This window comes from Macrosteles quadrilineatus, unplaced genomic scaffold (genome assembly GCF_028750875.1).
Source record: "Macrosteles quadrilineatus isolate MER2022 unplaced genomic scaffold, UCM_ALF_1.0 Scaffold_3__2_contigs__length_128488019, whole genome shotgun sequence".
Classification (NCBI taxonomy): domain Eukaryota; kingdom Metazoa; phylum Arthropoda; class Insecta; order Hemiptera; family Cicadellidae; genus Macrosteles; species Macrosteles quadrilineatus.
Genome location: NW_026542596.1, coordinates 21,550,912 through 21,564,092, shown reverse-complemented (window position 1 = coordinate 21,564,092; position 13,181 = coordinate 21,550,912). Strand labels below are relative to the sequence as shown.

Sequence of the window (13,181 nt, the reverse complement as noted above, 5' to 3'; positions counted from 1 at the left end):
ATCGAGAAATTCTGTTACCTGCAATACAATTAATATTAGACTAAGACACGTAATTCAAGCCTTAAAGTTTTGAGGCCGAGTTTGGCTTTGTTCCAGCTATGTTATTCCAGATTGACACTGCTACTACTGTGCTGCTACACATTTTAGATAGATAGAGCTGGCGGGTGTCGGCGAGTCGGCGTATTCTGTCAGCGATACTCAAATCTTGTTAATCGAATCTTGAATCCGAATCTTTTCTTAGGATTTCTTAGGAGATTCGGATTCGACTCATCTGAGCTGCCACGCCCGTGTCGTGTCGTCATGCCTCAGTCTTTCGTCCGCTTATTGAGAACAAGTATGACAGTGCGGAATGAGGTGTTATGTGAAATGTTTCTTAATCAGCATTTTCTTACAGTTAAGGAGAATGAATCAGGGAATAAATACAAGCTTACTATAAACTTTATTAGGCCCTACACAATAATCCATATAAGATAATGTACTAGTCGGCGGAAAAATTACCACCTGGAATCGAAGGAATCGGAATCGACTTTAGGCGATCAATTCCCGATTCCAAGAAACAGTGGAATCGAGAATTGAAGATGGAATCTACCAACCCTAATTATTTGCAATAGTATGAACCTGATGAAATAATAAATTAGTTCTTTCTAATTAGTTTAAAAAAAAAAAAAACTCATAATAACTGAAAGAAGAGAGAAATCAAGACAGAAAAACAAGAACTTACCAGCCAAAAATTAAGATCACATCTCCGTTGACGATTTTCTTCTGCACTGTTTCACATATTGATTTACCGGCCATGTTGATTTGCTCATGTATATAAGTTTCTAGTACATCACAAATTTTCCGCTTGGCCTGAAACAAAAAATAAAGGGTTTACTTCAATAGTATTAAATTGGGTTATCTTTCTACAAGTCAAACAACATCATAATAGTGTTTTCATGTGGTTGGATGGGTGTTTTACAGTAAAACCTATTTGTAAAGGATACAATTAAGGATACAAAGAACTACAATATGATAAAGAAAAGGAATGTGTTACAACCCAGGATTATGTAATAACAACCACAAAATGTGGTAAGAAAGTTTACTACAACAAGCAATATTTTACAAATGGATTGTTATATTCAGTTAAAATAGTGTTAAATTTTTGTTAAATAATGACTAGTGAGAAACAATACCACCAAATAAACAACAAAACCTTAAACAGATAAACCGGGTAGAACTAACCAAACCTTAATTTTGGTCTTCAGCTGATCCATAAAGATAATAAATCTATAACAGAGTTTTTTTAATCTATGTGGTGTAATGAGGGTATTTACTCAGGGGAGGTATAGAAGAGCCTACGATGACAGCTGTGGACTTCTTATTAGCTGAAGGAACGCCATTACCGTAACAATACGGTCTGTGGCCATCGGCATCAGTGGTCTAGTGGTCAGCATGCCGGGCTGATATGCTGAAGGTCCCGGGTTCGAATCCCGCTGGTAGCATTAACTTTTTGTCCAAGATTTTTTCATTATCAGCAAGTTTGGTTGGTTTGGTTCGGTTATGACAGTTTAATTTTATTATTAAGTCATTAAAAAATTTTAATTGAGCAATTTCTAGTTTTATTTAATAAACAAAATTATTTTTTTATTACTAAACTTTTGTTTAGGGATGGACGAGATTGGATTTTTAGTTCGAGACGAGATTTTTTATTTCTCATAAAATTTCGAGACGAGATCGAGACGAGATTTCTCTTCTCATACACAACGGGAAATGCACGTTCGAAATTTTTACCTGATTTTGTAACATTGTTAGATGACTGTTTAAATACTAAAATAATGATAATAGGCAAGAATATTTACAATCTTTCATTAAATAACATCAGCATAACATTTTTTTATTAATCACGCCTAACTTATTAAAAATGCCTACGATTAGGAAACATGGTGATATCAGTTAGGATAGAGTTCAACTTATCCTAAAATAAAATAAATCATAAAATAAAAGCAATATTAATTTTTATAAAATAGTTACTTGTTTTGACTTTTTTTATAGTAATAAAACATTCCTCACACTGCTTACACTTAACAAAACTTCTCAAATGTTATTAAAGTAATATTATTAAAATAATGAAAGTAATATTTACATTAAAAGAATTAAAGTAATATTTACATTAAAAGAATTAATTAAATAAGAACGCCTTCGAAAAGGAAACGCAACTACAACACGCTCCTGTATTGCGGGTATTGCATTGACTTTCTGCAGGCGTTTTTAATTTTTTTTTTTTTTTTTTTTATTCTCGTCTCGATAAAAATCTCGGCCAAAAAGTAATCTCGTCTCGTGTAACGAGATTGAAAATTTCCCGAAAATTTCCCGAAATTTCGAGACTTGACCATCCCTACTTTTGTTATATTATTTCATTATCAGCAAGTTTGGTTAGTTCGGTTAGATAGTTTAATTTTATAATAAAAAAATTATAAAATTGAATTTGAGGCATTTATAATTTTATTTTATGAACAGAACTATTTTTGCGATTAGTAAACCTTCATTGCCAAAGTGCTCTCTACTACAGCGCTGTTCACGGAGGAATTTTGAACTAATGCCTCATTCGTACCTCCCCTAAGTCAGACCCTGTAATGAGGAAATTCCTTTTGTTTTACTAAAAGATTTCACCTAACAACCTTTAAAACTCGACATTCCAGTCCCATCTTAAATTGTAGTCGGTTTTAGAATACAATGAACATAGTTGAATTGAGCCAACGGCAGAATTTTCTGGAGTAGGTATGAAAATTTGTTTAACAAATCAAAATAGATAAAATATAACGATTTTTATTTAATATTTTTACTTTCTCCCCCTATACATTGTATATGGAGAAAGTATTGTTTTCGACAAAATTTTAGAATTTGAGTGGATATATCCGTTTTGGGTCTCCTTGAACCCAAAAAAGTGGTTTTCAAAGTGATGTCCATCTGTGTGCGTGGTTATGTGTGTGTGTCTGTCTATCTGTATGTGTGGATGCATCAGAACTACAGACCACACCCTGTAATCCGATATTAATGACATTTGGTATGTAGGTACTAATCCATGGTATATCCAGGCGTTTTTTCACTTTATTTAAATTTTGATTTTTAATGGTGATTTTCCCATAAAAACCCATAAAAAACGGAAAAATGGAATTTCCTCAAAAATGGCTCAAATGGTTTGATAAAAATTTAGTAAGTTATAGTCCTGAACAAAATGGTACAATTCCCATTACTGTACAAATTACAATTCAGCAGTTAATGCAACTAATGTTATTTTCAAAAAAAAAACCTATAAAGTAACGGTAAGAAGGGGTTTTTAATAAAAACCGGTTTTGATTAAAATAAGTATTGTCATGGTCCTTAGAATTCTAAACAAAACAGTGCAACCCTCCATTGTTGTAAAAATTACGGTTCCCGTTTCCATGATAAACGATATGTTGACACGCTAATGGCAGAAAGTATGTGTCAGATTGCTCATACAGTTTATTGAACTTGGTATCTTCATGTTAGATATAAAATCTTAAATACTAATTAAAAGTGTTCGAAGCATTTTTAATAAAATCATTAATTTTTTTGTAATTCAAATCTAAAGAATTAAAATGGCTGCCATTTTGAAATTTTGAGTTGGATCCATCGATCTCTATTACTTCAACTGGATCGCGCACTATGTGCTGGGTTTTCAGTCCGGCCTCTCGGCTCTCCTTCACCTGAGCTGTCTCTTCCTTACTCATTATGTCTTATGGTGTGTCCGTGTTTGCGCTCACAAAAGACACTATATCTCTTTCACAGTTGCTCTATTTTCAATTAATTCACACAGCTGTAATCTGCATGAAACTTTGGGGATTATGGTATGGATTTTTATATAAAAATCATTTGGTTTTAGATTATATTCTGTACCGTACCGTACTAAAACCTATTAAACACGGGTTGTTGCTGCCACTTTTTAAATTTTAAAGCTGTTATCTATATATAAAGCCAAAAGTACCCATGAACTTTTGAGAAAACTACAAGTCGCAATAAACCATATACTTAAAATGTTCGTCATGACGAGAAACCTTGCGCAAAATTATCCATTATTTCATAAGTTGCCCTATAAGGTCGTAATTGCTTTCCAAAGGGAACTTTCCATTTACCTGATGTTAAAAATACCTCAGCTGTTATTATTTGTTTGTATTCTGCTTTGTTTATTTCATCTTAACTTAACCAATCAATAGTTTTATTAATACTAATGTAGTAAAATGGGGTGGAGCCCGTGGGTAACAGCTAGTCTTAGCTAATGATTAATTTAATTTAGCATACACTTATTGTTGTAAGAGTATGAAGTTATAAATAAAAACAAGCCCATGGGGCGTAGCCCAAGGGAAATATGAAAATGAAAATTAAATTATATAATATTGCATTGTCTTGCATTTGTGAGCTATGTTTCAAGTTTTAAGTCTCTAGCCCATTGGGAAGTTAGTATAAAATTGATTGCAAAATTTGTACCGGACAAGAAAGCGAGCTAATAAAAACATTCTAAAATAGGTTATTCAGTTTCTTTATCATAGTTTCATTGGTCATGCTTAGCCTTCCTTTAATTGTATTATTAACAGTAAAATATAAGTTTGTCACCTCTGCGTCAGTCATACTGTTGGGCAGCTGAGTGAGAGTTCTGCTGAGATGTCTCAAAGCATTGGTCATAGACACTGCCAGAGGTCGGCACTGGTCCAGGTATCTCACCACCGGACCCAACTCTTCCTCCAAGCCTCGCGAGAAATCTTTCTCTGACGGCGTCGTGTAGTCATTCACCATCTGACGTGACAAACTTGTACTTATTGATAGTGGTAAACAGTATAAACAGAGGAGCTGGAACTACAAACTAACATCCGTCTTGTTTCTCACATATCTTTATCCTCCTTTCTTTTTACAGTTTTAACCGAGTTTGCGTATTAGAGAAGCTTTGCTGATTGTGCATGGAAAAGGTCTTGGCAATGATTGTGAATAATGAGTGATGAGAATAAAAAAAGAGTTAGGTACGAACACTTTATTTAACTTGAATGCCAATCGGCACAATAAAAACCTGCAAAAATACACAAAACTATGTTTTTTGGAGGTTTAAAAGATTATATCCAAATTATAGTGAAATTAACGGGTAGGCCACCTACTAGTACTACTAGTAAATCTAATAAGTAGACCTAACTTTTGTTTTTTTATCTAGTGAAACAAATTATATAAAAAAAAAACAATCTAGATTTATCATTTATTATTAAATTAAGATTTTGTCTTCCTCAGCTTCAACTTTGGTTTTCGTTTTCTTCAAATATTTTGATCACACTCCCAATAAATTGGCTGTATAATGTTCCAACAAATTCTTAATGAAGCCCTCAAACCACATTATTACTAATAAACTAAAAAAATTGACTAATTACACATGGTTATCTAAAGTGGTATTTTGTAAGACTTTGTGAGGATGTTTTACTACTAATATTTAAAAAAACTACAGGCTTAACCATATATAAAACATACTCCCTTAGTAGATTTCCCATCCTTATGGAACATCTGAAGCCAATTTTACTGTTAGTTCTGTCCGGTTTACTGTAGAGTCGTGTTTTGTTTACAATTCGATTCTTGCTATTTTAGTAATTTAAAACCTAAAACTATCTAATCATAAACAATAACTTGTCCACTAGCTATATAACCAAACAGTGAGGCACAAATCATGAGAAACTAACCCTAAAATAATAGAAACAAATTGTAAAAAAACAAGACTCTACAGTACACAGGACAGAACTAACAATAAAATTGGCCTCAGCTGTTCCAAAAGGATGGGAAATCTGCTTTAAGGGAGTATGATTTATCTATGGCTTAACCTACAGTAACCTGACAAAACGAAAAATAAGTTTAGAAAATGAAGAATAGACACAGTATGTGTAAAGTACAACTAATAAAACAACAAACTGGACTTTGAGTGGTCATGTTTGAGTCACGGTGTTGGGTCATGGTGTTTGAGTGTGTTATGGCTATAAGGCCTACTTTGAACTATACTATTAACAATTTACAATATAGGCTATCAGTTGACAATATAAGTAACCATTTCATTGGCCCACCTGAATCAATGCACGCAGTAAGGCCACACAGCGAGCATTGGAGCCAACCACTACCCTTGTAGCATACTGAACACCTAATCTAACTACTGCTGGGTGAAGACTGGAAACTTTCAATCTACAATACAGAAACAGTGATTTATAATGCGAGTAACTAACTTTAAATGAATGATTAAAATAAACTGTACAAATTGGAGTTCTGTTGCAGCAAACCTGTAGACAATTTAGATCCAAGATGATACATTTCACTTTTATATTAAGAAATTAAATACTAATTAAAATATAAATAACATTGTAAGAGTATTGAAAGGTCGCCTGCAATGATGAAATCACAAATGTGTTATGTTGTTACATTCCAAAAACCAATGATTTATTAAGGGTTTTTAAAAATTTTATAAAGATACACTAATATACCTAACAGTGTTCAGCGATTATCTTTGCAGTGAATGAGTGCAGAATACAATAATTATGTGTACCAAAGTATGTTACTAACAGGAGCACACACTTACATAAAAATTGTTCTTTTACTGATTAGGTCTATGGATAGTTGTTATTTTGCACTGCCCTTTTTTAACTGTGCAGTAATAGAAGATTCTAATGTAACACGAAATACATAAGAACACTTACAGCTTTTCAGTAGATATATTTGTTTTTTCCCGATACAGATGACTAAACAGTTTGGGTTTTGGTTGAGTTAGTGTTTTCAACACCTCAATTTTTTTTTCAGTCTGTACCTGGAAACAAATTTTGTTGTCAACTTTCTATTAGGTAAGTAAATTAAGTGAATTAAGCCTATTTAAAGTTCAGGGTTCTGGCTCTACATTTACATAGTATTTTAATATATTATTTTCCCCTTTTCCTTCTTTTTTAAAATCGTAAAGCTAAATAAAATAGTTCTATATGAAAAACCAATTATTAAAAGTTGTCTTATTACTCTACAACTTACCAATTAGCAAACAGATATTATCCGGCCCACAATGCAATGGGAAATAAACTTTTATATAATTAGTAAAGTCATTGATCGTCAGAGTTGCGGCAACGCCCGTAAGTAAATGTTTCAGTCTCTGTGATATCGAGATTGTCAATAACGATCGCGGCAACTCGGTAGTGATACCGTGATCGTCAATCTTGGTCGCGGCAATAGGCCTAACCTTAAGTAAATGTTGCGGTCTCAGCAATAACGTGATCGTCATTCGTGATCGCGGCAACACGCGAGCATATTTTGCAGTCTCGGCTATATCGCCGTTTAGTTTAATCTCAACGTTCACTTCACCCAACAAGAGAAAATTAGCTGCAAGCATGTGCCAAGAGATTGAGCTATCTTAATACAGATAACTAAGCTAGGTGATCCTTTGAATTTAAAACAATCCTTCAGGATCAGGACAACAAACTTTAACCCTGATTTTTCTTACCTTTAAGTGGAAAATTACAAAATTCTCCCTAAAAATTGCTGTTAATTTTAGCTTTACACTCCTTATAAACTCATTGTCAATTATTTGTATCGTCATTACAAAAATGTTCAATCAAGTAAACTTAGTGGTACATTGAAAATATTTGGTCCCGTGCATCCTCAGTGCCGGATTTAAGGTACTTGCGGCCCTAGGCCAAATTAATTGAGTGGCCCCCAACCCTGTAAAGGAATTCCCTCTAATAGTGGTGAAATCATAAGAATCTCCCACAGTCATCATCATAATCCTCACCAGCGATCGCGAATAAAATCGAGAACATCTCCCGCGGGCCACAATCACGGGTAAATCATCATTGTCCCCCACGATCGCGGAATAATCTTGAACACTTACCCTTAAACAAAGGAGACAATATTATTGTCACTGACACCCAAAACTGCGGCAAAATTGTGAACTTCTCCCGCGAGCCGCAATCATGGGGACATCATTATCGATTCCCGTGGCTGCGGAAAATAATGGACATATTCCTCTACCACGGGGTCGCAACAAAACCTGATGGTCAAAAAATTAAAATTTGTTTGTACTGAAAAAATATTTTTGTCAATCCTCTGCGGCCCCCTTTTGTTTGCGGCCCTAGAGTGGTAAATCCGGCACTGGTCATCCTGTGTTTTCATCAGCCCTACTTTAAAACTTCCAATTTCCGTAAAAAATATGATTCAAAAATTATTGTTATTTTCCCATAAAACCCCTCATATAACAAAAAATCGGATTTTAGAAAAATCCAGTTTTGATTAATGGTCCTTTAAATCCTGGACAGAATGGTAGAAATCCCATTTCTGTAAAAAATAAGGTTCAAAAGCTATTGTAGCTTATGTTATTTTCCCATAAAAACTCCCAGAAAGTAACAACAAATAGGAATTTAGGAAAAAAGCCGGTTTTGATTAAAATCAGTATGTTTTGGTCCGTTATATTCTGAACAAAATGGTACAAATCCCATTTCTGTAAAAAATTACGGTTCAAAAGTTATTGTAACTTATGTTATTTTCCAATGAAAAACCCATAAAATAAAATAAAGTAGGATTTGAGGAAAACATCCAGTTTTGATTAAAGTTGATGTGTTATGGTCCTTATAATTCTAATCAAAATAGTGCAACCCTCCGTTGCTAAAACAATTGTGATTCAAAAGTTAATGCAACTTTTGTAATCTAATATATAAAATTCTCGTGTCACAGTGTTTGTCTGCAAACTCCTCCGGAACGACTTCACCGATCGTTATGAAATTTGGTGTGTAAATTCTGTAGGTATGCGAATCGGACGTAAGCTATTTCCCGTTTCGAAATTCTTAAAAGGGCTCCGCCCCAGTGGCTCTGGAGTTTCCCATGTTAACCTTATGAGAAATGGAATTAATGAATCTTAACAGCTGTTTCAATTAAACAAGTTGGTTCTGTTCTATGATGTTCAATAGCATTAAAGTTACAAGGATTACCAACAGGGTGCAGCACTATTATTTCTTTTACATTTATGACAACAGCTAATTTGCAACCAAAAGGTGAGTGAGCGTAGCGAACGAACTTCAACCTGGAGGCGAGTGAGCGTAGCGAACGAGCTAACCTGAAGGCAAGTGAGCGCAGCGAACGAGCTCCAACCTAAAGGTGAGTGAGCGTAGCGAACGAGCTCCAACCCAAAGGTGAGTGAGCGTAGCGAACGAACTTCAACCAGGACGTGATTGAGCGATGCGAACGAGATCATCTTGAAAATTAAACGTAACGGTACTTTCTTTCCATCGGTCTGTCTTAGGGGAAACCTATAACCAAAGATTACATATGCTAACGCAAGTAATCTTTGCTATAACTTAGGCGATACGAAGTTCGCCGGGTCAGCTAGTTTTTCCTATAAAATATTGTTACTCCCACCGCTTACCCATGTTAAAGGTTGTTGACAAGCTAATGGGAGAAAGTATGTGTCAGATTGCTGATACCGTTTATTTCTTTGGTAATAATAACAAAAAAAGCCACACTCAGTCTACTGAGAACCAAGAGAAATGTTTGAACAATCCTATGTAATTTTAACACAATTTAACTACAGTTTACAAGTATCACAAGGTAAGACAGACACACAATTAGTTGTGTAGTAGGAATGCCTTACTGATTTTAAGTCTCAATACAAACCATTATTAGTAGACTAACCTATATTTGGTTCAAGAACAACTTACCACTGGGGTGCTTACAACAGGTTTTGACTGTTCCGTTTTTGCTTTTGGAACTTTCTCTTGCGGTTGAGACTGTGGGGTTTTACCAGCTGCTTTGGCCGCTCGCTGGGCTTCCTGTGAATAATAAAAAAATTCAAGTAATTAGGAATGTTAGACAGTCGTCTTCATTAATTGGCAAACCTAAAACTGTGACCCAATAAACCGAAGTACAAATTTAAAATTACAGTTTCTGAAGAGCTTCATGTAGTTTAATTATTTCACTACATTGAATTAGCAATCAACAAACATAATGCACAAACAACCCACTGTACACTAAATTTCATATGAATGATTAGTAGTGTTAAGCTTTTGTTCAAAACAATAGCACTGCTCGGTAAAAAAATAAGAACTTAAACCACAAGAGGCATTATTGTAAACAGACATTTTCAACACATTCAATCAATCATCATTTCAATGATTGAATCATAATTGCATAATGCTTATTAAACACAAATAAATATTATTACTAAATGATTGAATTGATCTTATATTTATGGTTAGAAGTAAGTTCAATTTATTTTAATTTTTGTAGTTCGTAATAGCATTTTTTTTTTTTTGTTCAAAGCGTATTTGGTCACATATTCATGTTGTTATGTCAGGATCAGGACTGACATTTCTTTTTAAGCTTTGATTGTATAACGTATTAAAAATGTTTAACGTTTAGGTTTGGAGAGTCAATTTTTAGTTTTGATTTTGAGATTCAAAATTTCTGGCTTCAACCATTTCTACACAAGTGTAAATAGCCTATGGGATTTTAAATATTACTGAGTTTCATTGCAGGGCATCGATAGTAGGGATTAGCAAAAAACAAACTTACAGTTAGAGAAATGTGGGTAGTCAAAATATCACCAATAATTTACCTAATATCTGGCGTGTCTAATTACCAAGTTAAACTACTCGGCTGGAAAACTACTTAACTTATTCCACCACCCTCTCTTAATCACTTACCCAAAGTGGTTCTCTACACATTTTTTATGAATTAAACAGCTATTTAAAATAGTTGGGTATTAAGCTTGGGCATTTATCGACTCTCATATTTTTGATCCATGTTTGTAAGGGATATAGAAATCTAATCACTAAATTTGTTGATCTATGAATCATTTTCCATAAATCTTGGCCATACGTCCTGACCTCAAAATATGACAAAAACATATCTATGCAATTACTACTTACTTGTTTGGCCCTCCTTTCAGCTTTCAGTTCGGCTTTACTTTTTACAGGAGCATCCTCAGATGAGGCAGTTTTTGGTGGTCCTTGCTTTTTACTGTCAACTTCTAAATCTTTTATTAGCATAACAGGAACATCATTGTTCCCTGTAGTAGATGTATCCTTAGAAGGTCCTTTCTCAAGGTTTACTGGCTGAGGCACAGAGGCTACTTTATTCTTAATGCTATTTTGATTTATACTCTCAGTTTCAGTCTTTGCATCAGTAATAGGAACACTTCCTTTTTCGGTCGTAGATTTTTTAGCTTTAGCAGCTAACTTAGCTGCTTTTTTTGCTTCTCGTTCAAGTAAAATTTCTTCTCTACTTTTGTTGCTTTTTTTAATATCTTCAGTCGGTTTCATTGTTACAGCAGGTTTAATATTTGTTTCTGGATTACTGATTTCAATTCCCACTGGAGATTTTCCAACAGCTGTATTAGGAACAAGTGATTGTGGGAAATCAAATAGTTTTTGAGATGCAACCTGTGTCTTTGGTCCAGAGACGGTTACAGGGGTGTTATGCAGGGGTTTTATCAGATTGGTTGCTGAATTTAAAACCTCAGCGGTATTTGTAGGGATATTATTTGGTCTATTTACGTAATTGGATGGAGAAGTAGGGGTTGCAGATGGACTGGTAAAACATTCACTTCTAAACTGGTATAGATCTTTCAAAACAGGACTTGGAAATGAATCTTTTGTATAAGCTGATGGAAAAGGATAAATGTTATTCCCCACAAGCCTTTTGTTTGGCGCAACAGTTTCAGAATTGAATAAGTTTTGTCTAATAGCTGTAGAACAATTTGGTCTAGCAGAGGCAGTCTGAGAAAAGTTGAAACTAGGGACAATATTTTCCAAGCTACTTATTTTACTTGCTGAAAAACAGTTTCGGTTCAGCTCCTTGCTTTGTGCAGCGTCAAACTTATCAGAAAAAGGACTCGTGCTGTAGTTACTAAACGAAGAAGACAACTTTTCCAACTGATGCTTCGTCTCTCCAAAATAAAACACTCCGTCTTTGTCCACTTTGGATTCAGAAGTAGTAAATCTTTTTTCTGGAAAAGAGAATAGCGGCAAAGAAGGTTTCTCCTTCTTTGGAGATGAATTTGTCAAGGGCACTAAGGTTTGTAGCAAAGAATTAAGTGTCTTTTCTTCCAAAGTCTTTATGATATCAGCTTTAGTGTGATGTGTTGTTTCTGCTAATGACTTACTTTTCAAGCTCTTGCTTCTAGAGCTAATGCTTTTTTCAGATCTTTTCCTCGACTCTTTCACTGAAGGTTTCCCAAGTTCGCTTCTGCTCGGTGCTGTGGGGTTTGGAGGCACGTCAGTCGAGAGGCTAGATTGAGCAACTGGACGTGGTATCACTTTCACCCCTTGATTATTAACCACTGTAGGTGGAGGAGAAAGATTACTTTTAGTCAAAGTCGGTGCTAAGGCCACAAGCAGTCTACGTTTCCTCAGTCGTCTTCTCCTTGACTTACTCAACTCTTCATTGTTCCCTAAAGTACCGTTCGGTTGAGACAAATTTACTTTTGTCTCTTGCCCTGCTTTATCAGTTTTATCATCATTTTTACTTTTGACGTGGTTACACTTTTTGGAATTGCTTTTACTTTCATTGGTTTCTTGTCCAACTACTTTGCTCCGAATGTTGTTTTGACTCTGATTGTTTTTTAAACCTAAAAGCACATTCCTTTCACAACTCTGGAGCAACTTGGGGTTAGGGATGCAGTCTTGATGTCTGTAGAGGACTGGATGTCTCAGTTCTTCTTTTGGAACACTTCTTGACTGCTTTTTACGAGAGCTAACCTGTAAAAATTAAACATTAGTTACAAAAACATTTATTTATATATATTTTTTTGCTTTGTTTTAAGTGCATGCTTATATACAATATATTTGATGGCATGTGTAATTGTTTGATCAAACATAGCAGTTAAGTAGTGTAAAATTGATTGAATATATTCATAGTAATTGAATCAAATTTGACTTTTACCAAAGCAAACACATTATACAACAGGAATTTTTCTGACAACTGGTGGAGCAACAAGCCATTTCCATGACCGGCCCAAGCTTTACCTAAATATCAAGATGCAATATTACAAGAATAAATTAGAAGTAGTTTTTTATACAACTTTGTGTAAGAACAGATATTTTTTGATTAAGATTAGAAGGGACTATAATAATGTATATTTAAAGTAGGCTTTAAAGTAGGTATATGTCCAAGGGCTTAGTAAATTAAACAGTAAAATA

General features: G+C 34.4%; 1 protein-coding gene across 1 annotated transcript in view; it reads right to left on the bottom strand.

The window, feature by feature from the left end:
• LOC128988809 (uncharacterized) overlaps nt 1-13,181 on the bottom strand; it is a 32,601-nt gene that overhangs the window by 11,153 nt on the left and 8,267 nt on the right. Inside the window, exons 3-8 of the mRNA XM_054410469.1 lie at nt 10,911-12,740; nt 9,702-9,812; nt 6,711-6,817; nt 6,087-6,201; nt 4,612-4,791; nt 722-849 (exon numbers count right to left, since the gene is read on the bottom strand). Of these exons, the coding sequence (XP_054266444.1) occupies nt 722-849; nt 4,612-4,791; nt 6,087-6,201; nt 6,711-6,817; nt 9,702-9,812; nt 10,911-12,740 (2,471 nt within the window). The remainder of the gene's footprint in view (nt 1-721; nt 850-4,611; nt 4,792-6,086; nt 6,202-6,710; nt 6,818-9,701; nt 9,813-10,910; nt 12,741-13,181) is intronic.